This window comes from Pseudorca crassidens, chromosome 4 (assembly GCF_039906515.1).
Source record: "Pseudorca crassidens isolate mPseCra1 chromosome 4, mPseCra1.hap1, whole genome shotgun sequence".
Taxonomy (NCBI): domain Eukaryota; kingdom Metazoa; phylum Chordata; class Mammalia; order Artiodactyla; family Delphinidae; genus Pseudorca; species Pseudorca crassidens.
Window position 1 is genome coordinate 38,942,739 of NC_090299.1, and position 22,558 is coordinate 38,965,296.

The 22,558-nt window shown below is 44.6% G+C and overlaps 1 protein-coding gene across 6 annotated transcripts in view; it reads right to left on the minus strand.

Moving 5' to 3' along the window:
* HS3ST1 (heparan sulfate-glucosamine 3-sulfotransferase 1) overlaps nt 1-22,558 on the minus strand; it is a 63,160-nt gene that overhangs the window by 31,580 nt on the left and 9,022 nt on the right. For 5 of the 6 annotated variants that reach the window (XM_067735523.1, XM_067735522.1, XM_067735526.1 and 2 more), the window contains exon 2: nt 417-2,331. The exons of the other annotated variant lie outside the window; for it this stretch is intronic. In XM_067735523.1, coding sequence (XP_067591624.1) covers nt 1,287-2,222 — 936 coding nt within the window. In that variant the 5' untranslated portion in view covers nt 2,223-2,331 and the 3' untranslated portion in view covers nt 417-1,286. Of the gene's footprint in view, nt 1-416; nt 2,332-22,558 lie in introns of those variants that run through there. 6 annotated transcript variants of the gene reach the window in all.

The following is a 22,558-nucleotide window of genomic DNA, read 5'->3' on the forward strand; positions in this document are numbered from 1 at the left end:
GGGGTTGCTTGGGGGGAATTTCAATGAGTTCCTATATATAATGTCTATTTCATTCATAATAAGAAAAAATATCCAATTTATTTAATTCTGTAAAAGGCTGACTGAATGAAGAACGCATGAGAAAACTGAGGCACAGAAGGGCTTATTCTATCACTTCTAACAACCCAGTTGTTCCGGGCAGAAGTGAAACTGAAATTGGGCCTCTGGCCTATCAAGGCAGGTGCAAGGGATTCTTTACCTTTCACCATTTGCTTTGCACTTTTCTCTTTTCAATTGCAACCCTTGGGAGTTTAAATTTCCTTTCACCTTCAGGACTCCAGAGTTGATTTTTAAACATACATACACCTATGTCTCAAAGTATATGGAGTATAATATTTATATTTAAGGAAATAGATTAATAGACTCCCAACTCAAGGAAACAGTTACCACTTTAGTCAGCTTTTTACAAATGGGGACATGCATAGGTTTTGCAATTCCTCTTTTCTATTCTAAGTGGCTTTCCAGAGACCCACTGCCACCTGGGGCAAAGTACACAGCCCCAAGATCGTTCTGAAGACCAATGGTTTAATTCCCTTTATTGTAGTTTCACATATTGCTGCAGTCAGAAGTAAGTGCAAGCACTCTCGGAGGCAAGCCTCTTGCTGGTTAGTAACTACTTCTCCAGCTTAATTTCTTTGTCCACTTGGAGTTTACATGGGGTTAAAATCCACATTCAGGTACTTGCTTTAGTTGGGCATGGGTGAGACTATCACCTCCAAAAATAATAGGGGATCTCAATGAAGAGAAATCTCACCATGCAAGTAAAAAAATAAATCTGATGACCACAGCGAGCCATTAAAATTTTTAAAAGGTAATGAAGAAGGGAGAGAATGGGAGAGGAGTATAACAGCTATGAAAAACATTTTTTTTTTAAGTAAGTAATAAAGGAATATGTGCAGTGAGTGAACACAGACAGCTATCTTGAGTTGGGGGCAAGTTAATTACATTAAAAAAAGACAGCGTGTCCAGAATTTTTTTTTTTTTGCAGTGAAATATTTTAGTTCCTTCATATAGAGACATATTACACATGTTAACAACCATGAAAAACAATACAAAATGCCCTCAATTTAACAAGTAGAAAAATATAACTAGTATATATGGCAATTGTGAATCTAATACTGTACAGAAGTAATTTATGGATTTTACAAATAAATTATAGCTTAAATGCCCTTTTAAAATTCTCTTTCCCCCCTAGATGTACACTAGAACTTACAATAGGAAAGGTTCCGAGCCTAGCTTATCGCAAATCAGTGCCAGTCAAATGTTCTGCCGACAAGCTCGAAGAATTTCTTATTTGGCTCGTGAAAATATTCATGCAGTTTATTGAGGAGCTTGGGGTCGACTTGCGGGTGCGCCCGGCCTTTGGACTCGTGTAAGCAGCGGTCCCGGCCGCTGTCCCGCAGGCAGTAAAAGCCCTTGGTTTTGTTAAAGTAGAAGTTCGAGGCATTGATCTGCGGCGAAAGCCTCAGGAACCTCTCGACCTTTTGGATCTCGGGGAAGGGGTCCCTGATGAGGCGGTCGCCGTCCACGATGTGGATGCGGCGCAGCGAGAAGAAGCGAAGCCAGTTCTGCATGTGCACGTGATACAGGCTGCGGTTGAGAGCCTTGTAGTCCACGTTGAGCCGGCCATCACGCACCAGGAACTCCTCGATGGACGGGTAGGGCTTGTGCTTCTGCATGTGGTTGTAGAACACTTGGGTGTAGTCGGACAGCACGCGCTCTGACGGGTCCCGCAGGATGAGCAGCAGCCGGATGGACGGGTTCATGCTGTGGACCCGCTCAGGCACTTTGGGCGACGTGAAGTACGCGGGGGTCTTTTCCACTGTGAGCTGGTGCGGGGAGGAGAAGGGCATCTGGCTGAGGTACCAGCCCAGGCCTTGGCTGTAATGCTCCTCCCAATCGAAGAAGTGCACCTCGTTCTCTGCGGCCGCCACGTCGGGATGCAGGCTGAGCATCTCCAGTAGCGCGCGTGTGCCGCCCTTGCGCACACCGATGATAATGGTCTGCGGCAGCTGCTGGGCGGAGCCGTTGGGGGCCGCGCCTTCCCGGATCTCGTCCTGCAAGGTCGCCGCTTTCCTCACAAGCTCCGGCTGGCCCAGCTCGGCCCCGGGCACAGCGGGGCGGGAAGGCACTAGCTGGAGCTGGACCACCAGCATCACCGCGCCCAGGAGCAGCGCGGCCATGCTGGACACCACGGTGGCTTCACTGGGCGGGGCGCCGCTGGGTCATGAAGCGCTGCCGCGAGGGATGCCTCCAGATCAGTGACACATGGGTGTCGCAGGCTTCCGATTACTAGGAAACAAAGGGGAGAAGTATTAACCCCACATAAATACTGGGCTTAATCAAGCTGATAACTCTGTCGTCTTGGGCACGACATTCACCTCCTGGGGCTTTCTTGGTTCCTTTATCCTATGAAGCAGGGGCGGCGAATGGTTTCTGTACAGGCAAGAGAGTAAATGTTTTAGGCTTTTGGGGACATATAGTCTCTATGGCAACTCCAACTATGCTATTTTGCTCTAAAGCACCCATAGATGATACACAGAGAAATGGGTGTGGTTGTGTCCCAATAAAACTTTATTTATGGACACTGACATTTGAATTTCATATAATTTTCATGGGTCATTAAATATTCTTCTTTTAATTTTTTTCAAACATTTGTATTTTTACTGCTCTGTTGGCACTAAAACCAGGCCAAGCTTTGGCCTGCAGTCATAGTTTGCCAACATCTGCTATAAAGGAAAAGGTTGGGAAGGACTTTTGGACCTTGGCAAACATCAGAGAATATCTACCAGCTGCCAGCCCCAGGCAGAGGGGCAAGCGATATGGAAGCAGGCATTGTTTCCAACCCACTAGGGGCTCCTGATCTAACAGGGCAGGTGAACCTGTTTGAAAGATTGAATGATTAACTACAATTCTTTACTCTTCCCTGAATCCAATTCTTGCTATAGCCTCCTTGTAGGGGGAGTGTACTTCCTAGCAATTTGATTTTTTTTTTTTTTATTTGCCACGAGAAGAACATGCCCTGGCCAGCCAGCTGCTGGTGCCAGGAGGAAGACGAGAGACACCTGCAGTAGAGCTGCCCCATCAGCCCCCTGTGTGCAGCCCAGCCAACTCCCTCAGGAGTGAGAATGCATGCTTGTGGTTTTAAGCCAGTGAGTTTTGGGGTGGTTTGCATTACAGCACCAATTTGGCAAAGGTTAATTGATACAACCGGACTGTAAGCATCAGTGCGATATATGTTACGATTATAATTTAGGGAGAGTACTGTGAGGGCCTATGTTCATTCATTTTGCCTGAAATGATTAGAGATGTCTTCCAAGTAAAGCAAATGTTTGAAGTGGGCCTAGAGGGATAAACAGGCGAGGTTATTGGAAAGAGCAAAAAACCTTCATGCATGCAAATGTTTACTATTTATAAAGAACAGGTCTTGCAGTCTGCTCAGTGGATTGTCATTTTAACACTACAGTGTAAGGTAGAAACGCAGGACAGTTATAGAAACACAAGGACACAAAAATTTAGTCCACTTCAAAATTCACGGTCCAAATTTAAAATTCGAAATTCAGGGCTCTTCCTGTGAACTGCCTGCTTTATACCTTTTTCTCTTTAACTGAGACTTATCACATTTGGGCATTAAAGTCCCTCAGGAACACGGGCACTGCTGAGCTACATGGCATGGAGTTCCCAAAGACACAAGAGCTATGGTTGTTGTTTTTAGGAGGCTGATAAGCAGCAATCCGTGTTCGACCCTCTCCCGGAAAGAGCAGATCGGAAACGCTCTCTCTTTTTTTTTTTAAAGTTTATTTATTTATTTATTTTTGGCTGCGTTGGGTCTTCATTGCTGCATGCGGGTTTTCTCTGGTTGCGGCGAGCGGGGGCTCCTCTTCGTTGTGGTGTGCGGGCTTCTCAATGCAGTGGCTTTTCTTTTCGTGGAACATGGGTTCTAGGTGTGCGGGCTTCAGTAGTTGTGGCTCGCGGGCTCTAGAGCGCAGGTTCAGTAGTTGTGGTGCACGGGGCATAGTTGCTCTGAGAAATGTGGGATCTTCCCAGACCAGGGCTCGAACCCGTGTCCTCTGCATTGGCAGGCGGATTCTTAACCACTGCACCACCAGGGAAGTCCTGGAAACTCTCTTTTAAGTAATCTCTGTCTAAACACAGCTCAGGAAGAGTTGCACAGAGGCCCAGTTTGGGGACTATGGGATTTACAGAGCCAGAAAAATGTTTTCTATCAAGAGAGCCCATCATCTTCTTTATGCCAGGTTTAAAATTCACTTTATTAGCTTAAAACTTGTCTAGAATGTGTAAACAAAGAACAACAGGCAGGACTTCCGTGTTTATGATCAGATCAATTGATCTACCTCCCTCAGATATTAACTGTAATAGCCACTTTGTAAAATGTATATTAAAGATCAAGCAATTAAAAAGCTGAAACCTTTAGAAAATCACAGAACACTAGAAAAGGGACTTGCCAAATCACCTGACATACATATTTAGGAAAAAGAAAGAGAAAAATTTAAGGAGGGATGGCCAAACAAGATGGGGCTCAAGCCTGGTCTTACTGATTGGATGAGCCCAATTTAATGGGCCATTTGCTTCAGTCAAATGAACGTTTTAGTATGTTTCAGTGAAATTCTATTTCCTTCTCAACTGCCCATGTGCGTTGACCAAAGGGACCAGTTGTGCTTGCTTTTTACATGTTTGGGGTATGTGTGTGCCGGTGCAAGTGTATGCTTTTGTGTGTTTATGTATGTATGTGTGTACACGTGTGTACGTGGGTGTGCACATGTATGTGTGTGTGCGTGCGTGTGCAGGGGGTGGGGTGGGTGAAGTGATGGAGAGAGTAGCTTCTCCACACTAAACTGCTATACTCTCTGTGGTGGGTATTGTCATCCCCATCATACAGCTCTGCATCCAGACTTAGGAAACAACCTGATCCTGCAACATCTAAGGGTTAGAGTCAGAGCCCAGATCTGAGATTCATATTATCTGACTATTTATGCTCTTTCCATTCTGTTATGAGGCATCTTGATTAGCACAGTGCACATCTGAGATCTTTTTCCTAAAGGGAAGTTACCAGCAGACAGCAGAAACAAGAAACTAAATATAGTTTGTCCTTTACAAAAACAAAGCAAAAAACAAAAACCCTCCCAAACAACCAAAAAACTGGGCACTTTGTAGTTTAAAAGCTCCTCATTTATAATGTAATAGTTTCTAAAATGTACATTTACTTATTCTAAGCCATCTACATTACATTCCAAAAGTACTTGAGGTATATGGAAAAAAAATCTTAGCTAAAGTCTCATATGTACACGTGTGTGTGTGTGTGTATGAAACTTTAGCTAAGTTTTATGTATATATTATACACACATATATATTATGTATATATACACGCATATATTTATACATCTAAATATATATAAAATGTAGTTACACACACACAGTGGCCATCGAGAGCCAAGTTCTTCCTGTTGTAGTTTGATAATGTGAATTTCTCAGTGGTACAGATAGAATTTTTGTGCCTTTTAGTAACATTCTCAGAAAAGGAAAGATCCCCAAGCTCAGGTGAACCTGTAAGCCAGGACATCTGGGCCAGCTGGTCTTGACAATGGAATTATGAGCATCAGAGCATCATGTCATTAAGTCCCTTTTTTTCATTTTATGGGTGAGGAGGCCCTGAGGTGACAGGCCCAAGATCAGGTAGAAAATCAGAGCCTAGAACTTGTGGATCCTGAGTTCCAGTTCTGTACTCTCTGCTATTATTGCTATCTCCCTAGCATGTGGTCTTAAAACAAAGGCAGTGTTTTGGGGATCCTAAAGAAGAAAACCCCCCGAAAAAACCTACCTAGCAGTGACAAGCCCTGGCTGCCAACTCCAGAATCAGCTGGTACACAGGGGATATACATATAGCACGTGGGTGAAACGCATTCATTTGTTCTACTCAGTAGAAGAGTTAAAGGAATCACACAGGCTATGGAGTCAGGAATCTTGTCTCCAGTTTTGACTTTGGTCCAAGTGCCGTAACCTCTCTTAGCCTCAGTTTTCTCATCTGTAAAGTGGTAATAATTCCACTTGCCTCAAATGGCTACTTTGGGACTGAAGTGAGATGGGTTATCAGCACTGTCCTATAGAAATGTAACGTGAAGCACATATGCACTTTTCTTCCAATTATCAAACAAATATTTATTGAATTCATGCTACATAGCTAGCATTTTAGCTAAGCTATGAGATGAATTCCCCACTTTCACCAATACTTTCTCCCCTCCATTATGCCAACCACGATGCCTTCCCCATAGGAGTTATGCAGCAGATGACTTGTGTAAATAAAAAGTGTAACACACAGTTTTACTACGTTCGGAGAAAAAACTCAAATCTCCTTAGGCGATCTAGAGATGCTCAGGAAAGTAACAGCAACTCCCCTCAAAGGTGATAGCAGCCACTATTTATTTATGTCCCTGACACTTAGTCATATCTTGCCCTAAGACAGATCATGTCTTATTGTTACTTTTATTATAGGTGTTAAAATGACCCACATATGCACTTGTACATTTTCCAGGAGCCCCTTTTTAAAAAGGCAACTTTTATGTAAGCCAGTATTTCCAAAATGTTATCACTCCAACACATAATCACTATATAAAATTAAGGAGATATTTTGCATTTTTTTTGTTTTCAAAATCCAGTGTGTATACATTTACTCTTACAGGACATCTCAAGGCCACATGTGGCTACTGGCAACTGAGGTGGACAGCAGAGAGGTATTAGAACACTGAGCAGTGTTGCAGTTCTTACTCGGAAATCCCTTTAATTGTGGAAAGTGCTTTCTTAATAAGTAAGATACTCTACCCCATTCACAAATTAGGAGCTTCCCAAACAGGAAAAGGACCAGGAAGGCAAGTTTGAACTTGCAAGCAGCACAAAGTTGATTATTCTCCCTCCGGAAGTAAACTAGGTACTGTCAAAGGAATCTTCTGAAAGTCTGGAGCCCTGAGCTGGCACAGGCGCAGACAAAGACTGTTCAACAGAATCTGGAACCCGAGCCACATTCCTCCCAAAAGCAATGATGGCAGCTGCCATCTGCAGCCCTCGCTACTAAGCGGACACTAGGCTGGCAACTTTGCACACAGGACCCCTGTGGTGCTCACTGCATTCTCGATAGAACTGATATCATTATGAGAAAGTGAGGCTCAGAGAAACAGAGTGGTTTGTCTAGAAAGTTAGAGGCAGTACTAGGACTCAAACTCAGTCTGAGCAGACAAAGCCAGGAACCTCACCATCCCTCACACTAGGTGGCAACACCCAGAGTTAGTGTATAAGTAGTTACTGGGCTCCTTGGTTTGTCTTTGGTCTTGTTGAACCATCATGCCAGCCACTGATTCTTTGATGAAGAACAGGATTCCTTGGAATGGCCCAGTCTTGCTAGAACGAGCATAAAATGAACCCCATCCTTCCCTTTGTAGATGAGTTAAAAGGTCCCCAAAAGAGATCCAGCCCACTCCCTGTTCACTCCCTTTTATCCGGGAGGCTGTTTGCTTCATCCTGCAGTGATAAACCAAGCCCGGAGTTTCAAGAATTCCAAAGACAAGAGTCTTTCCCATCAGCAGCACTAGGTGTCCTTGGGCCCCACCATGAAGATGCTGACCACACACCAGGCATTGGGAACACATGGGAGAGGACACAGGATTTTCCAGATGGAGATTTCCTTGCATTAAAAATTAAATCGAGGGCTCCCCTGGTGGCGCAGTGGTTGAGAGTTTGCCTGCCGATGCAGGGGATGCGGGTTCGTGCCCCGGCCCGGGAAGATCCCACATGCCGCGGAGCGGCTGGGCCCGTGAGCCATAGCCGCTGAGCCTGCAGGTCCGGAGCCTGTGCTCCGCAACGGGAGAGGCCACAACAGTGAGAGGCGCGCATACCGCAAAAAAAAAAAAAAAAAAAAAAAAGAAAAGTAAAAAAAGAAAATTAACTCAACACTCCTCTTCAGGTCAGGGAGGAACCTAGGATGGGACCTGCCTGCCCCTCCCGCCTCCTTTAAGCCAAGCCCTGATTTTTCTGTTCATTTGAACACACCAAGCTCACACCAGCTCTGAGCCTTGGCATTTAATGCTCCCTCTTTCCAGGATGCTAGCCCTAGGCTTTGCTAGGCTGGCTCTCCCTTGTCATTCAGATTTTATTTCAAATGTTGGCTTTCCCGCAATGTTAGCGCCCCCACTCTCCTTTAATCACTTTCTTTGACATCATCTTGTTTTATATTCCTCATATACTATCCAAAATTGTTTGATTGTTTACTGCCTGCCTCTCCACCCAACAATGTTAATTCAGAGCTTCCTTATCGATGTCCTGTCTCTCTTTGCTGCATCCTCTGGGGCTGGCATGATTGCTAGTACACAGTGGGTACTAGAGATGCTATTTGCTGAATGAATACATTGAATGTTGTGGAAAGTCAGGCAAATGATTGAAGGCACTGAGAAAGGCTTTTAATTCAGCAGAAAGAGAAACTTAACAGTCTGTCCCTTTATGAAAATGTCTGTGTCAAAAAGTAGTGAGTTTTCCCTCCCTAGAGGGTTAAGCAGAAACCAGATGTTAAGAGGGGGACTCAAAATTTCTCATGGCGATTGGACAAGATCACTGAGAGTCTAAAACATATTTTCATTACAAAAGGAGGGGAAGCAGTGAAATCACCCTTCAAAAATATTTTAATTTTCTCCTTAAGTCTTCTTACTACATAATTCACATCATGACCCAGATTTCAAATATAACTAATACAATATATTTGCTCTCAGTCCCACCACTGGAGTATATTCGTGGATAAAATGAAATAACTAGAATATGTAACAGGAGGGAAATTCAGTGCATCGGGAACAGTGACGCCTGCGGTCCCTGTGTCTGCAGGAAAAACTTCCCAGCCTCTCAACAAAAGACGGTGACCCAGCTGGCACAGGTGAGAATCTCCTTGGATAACAGGGACGATCAAAACATGGGGACCCAAGTCGTCTAAGGGATCTGACAAAAGCGTTGAAAAGAAATAGATTCCTCCCTGGGTGCCCACTGTGTATCAGGCAGTAGGCACTCGTGTATAAATTATCTCCTCTAATACTTGTAACGATAGTAAGAGGTGGTTAGTCTCCTTTTATTTTATATATTTTTTAAGCAATGAAAAGGCAGTGTGCAGTAGTAGAAAAACAAAGAGGCTTTTGTAATTGGACAGAACCAGGCTAGAATTCTTATACCTAACTGAACTCAGCTAAGTTTCTCACCTCCCTGGGGCTCAATGTGCCGTTCTGCAAAATGGGCTAAAATCTACTTCATAGGGATGCCATCGTGACTCAGTAAGATTACCCACGGCAAAGAGATAGTGCAGTGCCTGGCACTCGGTGGGCATTCAACGAATGTTAATGGCCTGTCTCTCTCCCCAAGGCAGACATGGAAACATGCTATTAAGGTTAAATGACCTTCTCAAGGTCACAGAACCAGGAAGTGTGATGACTAAAATTCCGCAGGCCATCTGTAAAGCCCATTGTGCTGCTTTGCCTTTGAATGGAGATGCCTTCTGTGGGCAGTGGCAAGTGCATTCCCGGCAGAGGGGAGAGCTTACTCCAAAGAATGATGATAACATAGCAGGAAGGATAAGAGCTCTTGTGCTGCTCTACAAGAATTGTTTCTCTCCAAGCATCCCCGAGTATTGAGTGATTTAATTTTCTGGAATGCACTGATATCTGAGCCAAGACAGTTTGATCAGAACTGTCATTTCCATATCCAACCAAACTTCTGAGCAATCAACAGTATACGATTTTTCGTTCATCTTTAGGAGAAAAAAATGTCTTCTCTTTTACCTTTGCACTGCTAACTTAAGAGTGCATGGCAGAGCTGTCAGATTTCTATCCTTGGCAGATCATCTTGGAAACCAAGAAAGAGGAAACAGATTTAGCTCATGCCTGTCAGTCTACAGAAGGACAGTGAGATCTCAAGACTTGCATTAATATTTATTTTCTTGAAATTGCCTACACATGACACTTGTCATACAGTGTTGACATTCACTTCTGTTTGGGTCTACTTATGGTAATTGCTGTGAGGTAGGATGGGGTGGAAAGAGTCCAGGGTAGAAAAGACCCCAGGTCAGTCCACATAATGTTAATAAGTTTCTCTGGGTCACATTGGCTATCTGGGAAAAGGAGGAGTAATTGGCCCTGTTTTCCCCTTGAAAAAGATCAGGACTCTTCCAACACTCCCTCTTCCAGACTTTCTATGCTCTGTTGCTTCCATGGCATGGCTGGGAGGTTCCATATATACAAAAGGTTGCCTGCATAATGAATGTAATTCTTCAGGATTGAAGGAAGGAGGGACCTGGGCCAACCAGGGAGGGCAGCATGGTGGGGCAAGGCTTTAGGGCCAGAAGATTTCAGTCACAGTGTTTTGCCGAGCTTCTGAGAATTCCATGATACTATGAGGATGATAAAGGAAAACTGTCCCATAGGTAGTCTGAAGTCAACCCATACAAAGTTGTTTTCCAAATTAGTGAGAGATTAGGGTTGAAGCATCTAGAAAGGAGTTGCAAGTGGGAGGTGACTTAAGCATCCCCCCAGGGGCTCTGTCTGCCCCATGACAATCACCAGCAACAGTGCTTTGAAAACTTATACGTGCACACCGATCCGCTAGAGATGTAGTTCAAAATGCAGATTCTGATCCAAGAGTTCTGGGGAGAGGCCTGGGAGTCTGTGTTTCAATAAGCTCCCAGGAGAACTGGTCTGCCCACCCATAGCCCTCGGAATGGCAAGAACTCAGTGAGCTTGGAACAACTGTGTTCATTCACATTCAGATCCTGATGCCCTTGGCCTTGGGCTGTGAAGGCTGATGTGCCTTTGGTTTTTGTTTCTTATGATTGTTGGGGCAGTTTGTTTTTAAATCCAGGTTTGGAACCACCTGCAGTAGACAAAATAGAGAGGGATCAGTCCCGTCACAGAGGTGGTGTTATCTGTGGAGGCGGGCAGAGGGGAGATGTTGGAATTCAGAGGATTAGAGCCAAAAACCCAGGCTCAAACCTCAGCTGTATAACTTAAAATCCACAAGACAGGATTGAAATCTCAGAGCCTTAGATTGAATGCCTTGGCCCAATATATACCGATTTTGAGGATTAAATAGAACAGTCTGTGTGGTGCTTACGAAGTTGCCATATTGCCTGGCCCAAGGCAAGCCCTTCAATCGTGGTAGCTATTTCTGTCCCTAAAAAAGAAGGCTGTGTGGTATAAATGGGAATCAAGGATGATAATTAGTCAAACGCATTTGTTCATGATCCAAAGTACTGCAGTGACTCAACCAGACAGAGGCTTACAGAAGAAAGGACAGTGACACACAGAAGCAGTCCAGGCTCTCTATCTGGGGAGGGGGCACACAGAGGGTCCTCCCTGAATACCCCCTGCCTGAGTGATGGGCAGCCATATGTGTGCAGCAGGGAGGCCCCCAGGAGGGCTGAGGAGGGGCTACTTCTCCTCAACATGTTTAATCTGCGGTGCTGTGCACAGAAGGCAGCAGTGACCTAAATAAATCCTTCATTAGAAGCAGAAACACACTGGCACAGGCAGAGTTCTGTGACAGGAGGGCGGACAGGGCCTCTCTTATTACTCGGTGCGGCTGAGTGGAAAAGAGGGCCGCGCTAGCAGACAGGAGACAGGAGCTGGGCTGCCTCAGTGCACCTGGATATGCATGGCTCGATCCCTGCTCCAGCTGTGACCCAACCTCCCAACAGGTACCATCTGACTGTGGGAGCCTCCCTGGCTGAGGTGGACGGTCATCATCACCCCACAGATGGCCAGCACCTATGAAATCCATACATTTCCCTAGAAATGGCAAGGAAAGACACACAGAGCATCAGAGGCCAAAGAACCCTGTGTTGTCATCTTGTCCTGTCTGTATCCCTGTTGATGGGGAAACAGGTGGACACAGAACGGGAATCCCAAGGTCAAGTGTGTAGGGGCTGAAATGAATCAGAAAGCAAGGTGTTCTGATTCCCATGCCACCAGGGCCCAAACACATGGGAATCTGTGTTTCTTTTATGTTGGGACAGGGAACATTAGAATACTTTTGCAGCTGAACATACATATATAAAGCCAAAGTAAATTCTTCCCCTGGGTGGGCAAAGGTAGAGGGCGGATTTGTCTCATTTCTTGAGCCAGACTGTACAGAGAGAATTTTGTTTCCCCCCAAAATTCAGAGGTTGAAGCCCTTATCCCCAGTGTGGTGGATATCTGGAGATGGGGCCTTTGGGAGGTAATTAAATTTAGATGGAGTCCTGAGGATAAGACCCACAGTGGGATGAGTATCCTTATGAAAAGAGGAAGAGAGATTGGTACTCTGTCTGCCACTTGAGCACACTAGGAGACAACAACCATCTGCATCCAGGACAGAGCTCTCACCAGGAGCTGAATCTGTTGGCATCTTGGTCTTGGACTGCCCAGACTGGAGAGCTGGGAAAAATACATTTTTGTTGTTGTTTAAGCCACCCGGTCTATGGCATTTTGTTACAGCTACCTGAGCAGACACATACATAGCCCTTAGAAGAAATAGTAAAGAAAAAGAGTCTGCTTGGGACTGCTTCCACTGCGTAAGTTTTCCCAGGGGTAGCACACAGCAGTCTCCTGGATCAGGCAAGTGACATCCACCTAGGAAGGCTGCTGGCCAGTGGGGACTGCAGCAAGCAGCCACGTGTGTACGTGGTCTGTCTAAGGAGCCAGCTGCTGCCAACTCTGGCAGATGTGGTTGGAGACAAGAGACCCGTGTGGGCTGATCTTTGGAGTTTTCAAGATTGAACTATGGATATTTATGTGAAAACTCACGATTATTATTAGTTATGAATGTAATAAATGGCTATCAGTTGCCAAGACAGGTGAAGATGAAAAAAAGAAAAGATTAGAAAGCAAGTCTGCAAAGACTGATGCCTCAGGTCTATACTTTGCCCACAGGTGCCCCTCCCCCCAAACTTTTACAAGGCACCTATGATGTTGCTAAGATTGTACTGAGTTCCCGGGGACACAGAAATAACCCAGTCACCGTCCTCAGAGCACCCTGTAAAGTAGAAGATACAGGTGGAAGGAGACCTATTACCGTGTTCAGTGTGGGCAGGGATCAGGTACAGTTGCACCAGAGCCCAGGGGAGAGAGGCCACACAGGTAGAAGACCAGGGAGGGCCTGGTGCCATTCTACCAAAAGGTGATCAATGGCCGGGTATAACCCGGGAGGAGGCTTGGGGTCTGCTCAGCAGGCAGTCCCCCAGGGACAATCATCCCAAATGGAGTTTGTAGCAGAATCAGGGCAGGGCAGGGCAGGGCAGGTTGCGGGGACTTGGCCTGTGCTGGGGTTGGCTGTGGAGGTGGAGGGGGAGGGTGACAGATATGAGGCTGCAGGAGCCAGCAGGGGCCACGACTTGAGATTCGGAAACACAGTGGAGGGAAAAGAGCCATGGCAATGGAACAAAGCAAAAGGTGCTGAGCTTGAATCCCAGCAATGCCACTCACAGACTCCAAGATGGGGCAAGTTAATGGAAAATCTTGGAAACTACTGCTCACTTTTGGTCCAAGAGCTTGATTTTGTCTTTGCTTTGGATATGCATGTTCTTGGTTTAAACATGATCATTTAAAGGCAGACATTTAAGTGACAGCTTAGTACTGACCTTGAAACACACTGGGGTTGCAGTGAGGACTGACATCCCTGCCTGCAAGTCGCTGAGGGGGAAACAGGCATGGACAGAATTAAAGCATGGTACCATGGCTGGTTTTGATTTTACATTGTCTGTATGTTTTCTTTCATTTTTTGAATTAAATTGCTGCTGTTCCTGTAACAGCACTGAATACAGCAATGGTGGTGCATGGCTTTTTCCTCCATCCCCCCCACTTACACATAGGGCTGTGATTTCTGTTCATCCCTTACTTAAAAAATTTTTAAAACCACTATTCAAGTTAAATATTCCTTTATTCTTAAGCTTCAGGTTTTAAAAAATGAATTAGTGTCTCATGTGCCTCTGATTTGAGCTTGAACTTATCTATAATGAATTTACTTTAAACAGGAAACACCTACCTTATTATCTCAGTCATCTCGAAATCTTTAAATGCCATTTAATCTATCGAAAAGATCTTGCAGTTGACACAAGCTTCCCTGTGATCTCTTGTTATCTCTTGTTATAATTTCAGTATCTTCAGATTAAATATAACACTCTACAATAAGTTCAATCATCATCAGCCTGGTCATTTATTCTTTCTGAATGTTGCTGCAGAGTGATTTATGGTTTCTTCTTTTAAAATATTTTCAATTTATTATTACTTAAATAACATATTTGAAACGATCTGGCATCTGAGGGAGACATTCAGGAATCCTAAGATGAATTACAAGAGCTCAGAGGGGGCAGGCTGGTGGTTAAGAGTGTGGGTTTGAATCCCATCTCCATCCCTTACTCCCTCTGTGTGACCAAGAGCAAGTTGTGTGTTCTCTGTGTGCTTCGTTTGCTTTTTACCTGAAATGTAGGGGTGGTTACAGTATTAATTTTGTAGGATTGTCATGAGGCTTAAAGGAGATATTTACTACATGAGTGCTAAGAAGAGGGCCTGGCATATGAAAACCCTCATCAAATGTCATCATCAGCCCTGGCAGGACTCTGTTTTCCACTGTAGTGGCTGATAAAGGTCTTATTCAGGTAGTCAATATTGCTAACACCGATCATTTCAGGCACATAAAATGCATCTCCACAAAGTCACCTTTGCTTGAAAGGACCAGTGCACAAGAGTGAGCATGGTGCTAGCTGGGGTCAGGAGCTGGGGTCTAGTCCCAAGTTCTGTCCTGACTTCTGTGTGACCTTGGCCAAGACAAAGAAATACTCTAAGCCTCTTTTACAAAAGGAAGCAATCGGACCACAAATGCTAAGAACATCCGCCCTCTTATATCTATCTACAACGCAAAGGCTTTAGAGAATTAAGAAACATTCTTGACTATCAAAGCAAGATACTATTATCCAAAATTCCAAACAAAACAATTACTGTTAAAAATAAATCATAAAGATTTGTCACTTGGCATCAGTCTAACATTTCATGGGTTAAAGGTAGCAACATGTCTTGAATTTCTACACTGCCAAAGTCCTTTGATATAAGGGAAAATAATACAGCTTCTAGCAGGAAAGACTGTCCCCTTGGGTAGGGTCTCCCAAACTACCTGCTGCTCTGGTTCTATTCAGATCGTATCCAGCGTTCATTCAACAAATATTAATTGAACGTAGCACCTGATTAAGAGGTGGATCAGCTAGATTAGAGAACTATCTCCAAAGGATGTTAGTCACCACTAGAACAAAACAAGATGAAGAAAAATAGCATTATATAAAAGGCTTCTCAGTGATAAGAAGATATACATTTAAACCAAGCCCTTCAGGCTGGGGTAGGGGCTGAGGGGTTGTGTGTGCTGAGATAAGCCTTCCCCCCACCCAACTCCAAAGGGTCAGCTTCAGGACCTTCTAGGCTGGCTAGAAGCAGTGGACTCTAGGGCTTTTGCTTGTGTAAGAGAGGGATGTAAGTTTGGGAGTGAGCAAAATTGCCTAAGACAACAGAAAAGGGCTGAGGGCTGCCACAGGCGTCCATTTTCTTGTTTCTGACCACACATAACACTCAGTCTCTCCCTAAATAAATGAAGATGCAACCTTTGAAGAACAGTAGGACGTGCAAAAACCCAATTATCAGCCTGCTCAGCGTAGCCACAATTCAGACAAGCCCTAAATAGACTAGCTGCGTATCAGGCACTGGGGAATTGGAGATACAGCTTGCATCCTGTTCCTTCCCTCAAATGACTCAGGTACACGCAGGGGTGTAGGGTGTACTGGGAGGCAAATGGAGGGAGACGGGGCAAAATATGTGATGACTGCACTAAGGTTAGGGCTGAGAGATGGCTACAGATATGCTGCTTATTAGCAGAAAGATTCATAGACAACAGAATAATGGGTAGACATACATCACACATCAAATTGTTTTGGTCTTATTAATGTGTCAAGAGACGAGAAGAATTGTAACAGAGTTACATTTAGAAATAGCTTGTTTTGTGTTTCAAAATCAAAGATGGAAAATGGCGTGGGAATGAGTTATCATGTCCCAATAACTGTATTTCTCCAATTCTTAGTGAACAAGAAGGAAAAAGCAAAGGCATTGGAAGAGGGAGTCTTCATGTGATTTTCTACATTGCTCTTTGTTTTTTGGTGTTGATTAGATTTGATGGAACTTCAGTAGGGCTCATCCACGGGATTCTCCATTCCAGTTCCTTCTGAAAGGAATTTGCTACATAAAATTGTGTGTGTGTGTGTGTGTGTGTGTGTGTGTGTGTGAGAGAGAGAGAGAGAGAGAGAGAGAGAGAGAGAGAGAGAGATAGCTCCAATGATGAACTAAGTTTTCAAGACTTCCTGCAACTTTCACACCCTCTCAAGGTCATCAATGCACTAATGAAGCTAACACGTGTCTTGAGGTCCTGCCCATGTGATGCTTCCATGACAATGAGTTTCCAAAGTTCTCAAAGAAAAAATATGACTGTGTCCCCCTTGATCATTGAGCCACATTGCTTTCCCACTTTGACAACTACCTTCATTCCCCCATCAGCTGGTAGGAACGTGCAGGCCTGGCTTTGTACCCCAGATTAGGACCAAACTCAAACTAGCATTGGTGTCCAACATGCCAGGGAAAAGGAGGGGCTTGGCCAAAGCACAAGGGTTCAAATTAAATGAGGTTTTGAAGATTGTGCTGAAATTCATAGTTTGGCTTTCCACAAGTCTCCTTCAAATGTTTAGAGTCATAGGAGGAAAGACATTTAGTGTGAGTCACTAAATTAGATTTCAAGAAGATTTCTTCTTACACATATTACTCTCCTTCTTCCCTCAGACACCACCCAGGAGTCTATGTTATTTGCTCAGGACACAGACACCAGGTCTCCTGAGGGCAGGTCCCTTCCGGGCATTGGCCAGGGATACAGGAAGGAGACAGGTCCCCCCTCAGCCTCCAGGAGACCACTGTGGAAGGGGAAAGATGGATGTGGAAATATATACTTACAGCTCAATGAGATGGAAGAAGCTCTGTGGTAGACACAATTTTAGCAACTTAAAGGAGGCCAGGAAGAGGAAGTTTGTGACATGCTTCATGAAAAAATACCTAAGAAACATTCAGAGGTCTGATGAGGACAAAAACCAAGCTCAACGCTTTTAACTGACATCCAGGGTAAAGTATATAAACAGAAAAATAGAGAAATAAATAGAACGGTGTGGGAAGATCAAAGCAAGTGAGTTGATATCTGCCGGAGTTTAAATCCTGGCTTAGTTATTTGATCACGGAAAAGCTACATGCCTCCCTGGGTCTTATTATTTCCCATCCAAAGATAGGGTATGCTTCCTACCATGTTGAGTGGCTGTAAGAATTAAATGAGATATTGCAGAAAAATACCTCAGTCCATCTGACACAGGGTTAGACCCTCAATACATAGGAGTTCAATAAAATTGGTTCAATCAACAGTAGTATGATGAATTAGCTTGAAGAGAAAAATAAAAGGACAATAATAGCAATTAAAATTCAGATTTTTATAACAAGTAAGCTGCTAAATAATTGTCGTAAGAAAGGAATTGCAACATTCCAAAAATTGACAAGGAAAAGCATTCTTCAGAAAAAGTGGAAAATTTTGAGTATTGAGAGCTATGCAGAGAGAGATAGATGGCAAAGAAAACAGCAGAATGAAAAGCACCAAGTGGCTCAATCTAATGTTTTTAAAGGACAACAATTATGAGATAATTACCCTTTGAACCATCTTTGCAGAGGACCGAAAAGAACTATTTAAGTAAGAAAAGGCGGCAGGTGAAGGCAATTCTGAACACACGCGATTGTTTAAATCAGCAGGGCCCGGTGGCTTGTGTAATCAGAATCCTCACTAATGGCTCCATGCCAACCCCGAGCCCTTCTGCTGCATCTGCTGGAATTTGTGTGATGGAGGAAGCGTGGCTGGGATCAGAGCAAGGCCAAGGCCGGCTCCACTTTCAAGAGTAAACAGTGTAGAGCCTTCCCTGGGACAGGGGCCTCCCAGGCTAGGGGAAGGCTTATGCACACAGGGCTGCCTGCAGTGAGAGGGATCGGGAAAGGACAGAGAGCCGGGTGGCACTGACTTTACCCAGAGGACATTTTCTGGGGTCACTTTCATTCCTTGGTGGGTCACTAAGGACAGCTGCCCACGTGAGCTCAAAAAATCTGAACTAAAACATCAGGCTTCTCTCAAAGACTGATGTTTCTGTTTACGATAACGGTACTTTCACTTCCCAGTGGTACATTCTGTTGAGCAATCCTGCACTGAGATCAGGGAGCAGGTGGGAGCGGGTGCAAAGCTCTAAGAGCAGTGGTTTATCCTGCTCTCTGGGGGCAGCTGTTTCCTGAGGGATGCGGTGAAGCCCACAGCAATCACAGCAACGTCACGGCGCCAGAAGGAGCCAGGAGAACTGAGAATCGACCCCACATCTCAGTGCCTCCTCCCTCGGCAGCTTGTCCCACTCAGGTCGGTGGCAGGACTCTGCCTTGAGGCTCTCAGAGACCTAGAAAGACAGTGCAGGCCATCACGCCAGAGTGGGGAGAAAATGCACAGAACCTCAGCTGGCCCTTCAAGCTCCAGGAAGTGACACTTCACTTCCTCTTGCTTTCACTGCCCACAGCAAGTCACAAGGCCATCTAATCTTCAGATAGGAAAAATGCAACCCTACTCTGTGCCTGGAAGAGAGAGAGCCGCAGAGCTGCCACATGCAACTGCCACATGCACGTTATTTATTATGGATGGAGAGCATCCAGGACAGACCTAAGGGAAGGACAGTCTGGAGCTAATAAAACAGGGCGAAGGGCTTCCCTGCTGGCACGGTGGTTAAGAATCCGCCTGCCAATGCAGGGGACATGGGTTCGAGCCCCGGTCCGGGAAGATCCCACATGCCACGGAGCAACTAAGCCCATGTGCCACTACTACTAAGCCTGCACTCTAGAGCCCGCAAGCCACAGCTACTGAGCCCATGTGCCACAACTACTAAAGCCCACGTGCCTAGAGATCATGCTCCGCAATGAGAAGCCACCGCAAAGAGAAGCCCGTGCACCGCAACCAAGAGTAGCCCCTGCTTGCCACAACTAGAGAAAGCCCAAAAAGCAACAGCAACGTGCGCAGCAACGAAGACCCAACACAGCCAAAAATAAATAAATTAATTAATTTAAAAAAAAGGGGGGAGGCTGTCAGAGGGAACAGCATGGGCACAGGGTGGAATGTCCACATTCCTGATTTATCTGGGGAAACAATGGGCAGTCCTGTGGTCAGAACACAAGGTGTGTGTCAGAACAGAGGATGGTGAGGGACGAGGCTTGAAAGATTAGAATGTGAATGCCATGCTGCAGGATTTGAATTGCATCATTACTTATAATTATATTTAAAAAAAAAACAAAACAGCAAAAGAAAAACTAGGTTTTGAGCACCCACTCTGGGCATTAAGTGTTCCCTATGCACCACCACATTTAATCCTGACAAATCAGAATTAAAAACAGAATATATTGGGTTCTTAGGTTTTTTTAGTCAACAGTTATTTCCTGGGTGCCAACTGCCTACCAGGCATTGGTTCAGAATTGTTCCAGGGTTGTAGCCTCCATCCTCCTATGATTTAATCTACTGGAACAGATTAAACATTAAATAAGTGTATGAAAAAATCCATAATTAAAAATCACAGAATATGTGAGGTTTAGAGAGACGATGACCTTGCCCAGAGGGATATCGTGATGTAGCAACATGGCTGAGCCGAGATCTCATCTATGTTTAAGTGTCCTGCACTCAAACACTAATACTGTAAATCACGGTGATCCATGGGACATTATTCATCAAGGCACAGGGCAGGGACCTGATTATAGTTGTGTTTTGCAAAGATTGTTCGGATCAGGGCTGGAGAAATTAACATAGAGAAATACTGCAGATGCAAATGGTTGTAAAAGTTATGGAGCTGGGGAGGGAAGGAAAAGCATAACCAGAAGAATACAAGATTTGTATTTCAGCCGAAGACAGAAATAAAAGATGTTATGAAGCAGAGCAGGGTCCATAGCCCATTGCAAGATACAAACATAAATGTAACAGTTGCTCAAAGGCAAGAGGGATCAATTTGGGATGACCGTATTCGATTAATTGGCCTCTTCCACAGTTTCAAATGTCTGTGCCTTAGTTTCTCCTTCTGTAAATTCTAGCCTGTGGCTAATGGGACCTACCGGGGAATCTTCTGCAGGCTTTTGAGAAAGGTTTCCTTCCCCAATTAAAAGACTTCCCCAAACTTGCTCCCTTCCTATGTTAGAGCAAAGGGATGAGGGAGGCTGCTGGGGCCACCATGGGCTTCTCACCACCTAGACAGAGATCAGCAGAAGTGGGAGGTGACCTGGAAGGCAATACACAGCTAGAGTCTTAATAACATTCTTGATCTGCTTTTCACACAAAATCAGGCTTACCAGCAAGAAAAGCTAATGATCACTACTAAGTGCGGCATTATACACACTTCCTTGGTCCAGACTCTCAAATCAATGTTTCACATATGTTATTAAATGTGATTCTAGCAACAAAAGGTCCATGAAGTGTAATTCCATTTAACAAGACAACCAAGGTTGGGAAAAACAAAATCATTTTTCCCAATGTCAAACACCTCAGATAATACACTACCTTTTGGAGCAGGGGCAGTTCTTTTTCGTGACCTCCAAAGTGCTCTGGCCCCGAGGATGCTCCCAGCTTGCTGAACAACTGAGGAGGACCGACCTGTCCCCCCAGAAAAGGTCAGTTCCTCTGATGTGTGGTGTGGAAAGTGCTTAAAGATCAGAAGGGAGGGAACCATTTCACAGGGAGAAATAGGGGCAGGAGAGATGCCACACTGAAACTCTCTCTAATAAGAGTCCATGTTTAATGAAGGGAAATGTAAAACTAAACCCAAAATAACAGACCCACCTCTCGCAGCAAGAGGAGGACCAAGATGGGCACGGTGGCTGTGTCCTCCACACAATGTCACTGGGTTCCCTTGTGTTCAGTTGTCATCTAGGACTTTATGCTGTTACAGAGCAGGGGGAAAGGTTCCAGTTTCTCTATTTCCATCACGTTCCACACTCTTTCCAGTTTCACCATTACAGTTCTTGCAGTCCTTCCCTCAAGGTCATAAGTATTAAGTTGGGGTCCTGAGAAGCCTTGGGAGAGGGAGAGGGAGTGGCATTTACTTAAATGACTGCATCGGGATAGGATTTAACCAGGGACTTATTGTTACAAGATGTCACTGCACTTCCCTGGGCTTCAAATCCTCTGTCTTCTTACATTCCTTTTCTGCCCTGCTTCTCTCCCTTCTCTTCTCTTCCCTCCCTCTTCCCCAGGTTCTTCCTCCCTCCCTTTCACTCTCTGTACTTTGTGTCTTCCCCTAACAGTAAAAGCTTTTCTACATTACTGCTTCTAAGCTATTGGCCCAGAAAATGAAATAATAAGATCTGTACGGATTATATAAATAAAGACTAAAGAAACAAAGGGCAAAAGACTCAGAGAGTCTCCCATGAGTATGATGCATGAGATTCAGTCTATGGTCTCTGTGACATGACATTGAGTTTGCAATCTCAAGGTCTACACTGCTTTCTTTTGTCGTCTTATTAATAACATTTTTTAAAAAGATGACTAGGAGCCAGGCACCATGTAAATGCTTGACACTACTTATTTGGTTTAATGCGCACTAAGAAATCCTCTGCTATAATTTTAATTGTGCCCAATTTGAAGATGTGGAGACTGAGGCTTAGGGAGGGAAGTAACATCTCCTACTGCATGACTGAGAAGTAGCAAAGTAGACCTAACCAGATCTCTCTGGCTGATTAAGGCTGCATCCTCACCACCATGCTGCTTTGCCTTCTTTCTGGTCCATATTCCATATAAACATAATGCTAGTAAGCAGCTCAGGTTAAATGAGGAGTTAGTAATATAAGCTGCAACAGAAACTGATTATTTTGGCATGAGCAGTATCTCACTATAGAAGAAAGCATTAAATTCTGTTTGGGAAAAGTCTACCGGCAGCCAAAGTCTTGCTTATTGAATTCCCCAGCAGGTTATTACTTGAAATGGAAACACATTTTCATGGCCATCCTCAGAACAACATATTCTAGCAGTCCTGGAGAGATCTCAGACTCAATTCATAACCTGAGTTCATCTACTTGGGAGGAGCGGGTCTGAAAGGCCCTCTCACTGTTTTATGAGCTTTGGATTCATCAGACGAGGAAGACATTGCAGGTGTGAGTTTTCAAAGCACAAAGTATTCCTTCAGTGTACTCAGTGGAACCCTTGTGTGTGCCTCGTAGTTCCAGCTCCAGCCCTGTGCAGTAAATGAGCTCGGAGCAATATTGTTGAATCATGTGCTGCGTTAGCGGACTGAATGCTCCCCTGGTAGCCTCACGGGATTAAAATACCTTCTTCCCAAAAGGTATTGGGAATAATCTGGTGCATGCATGGGAGATATCTGACTAACTTA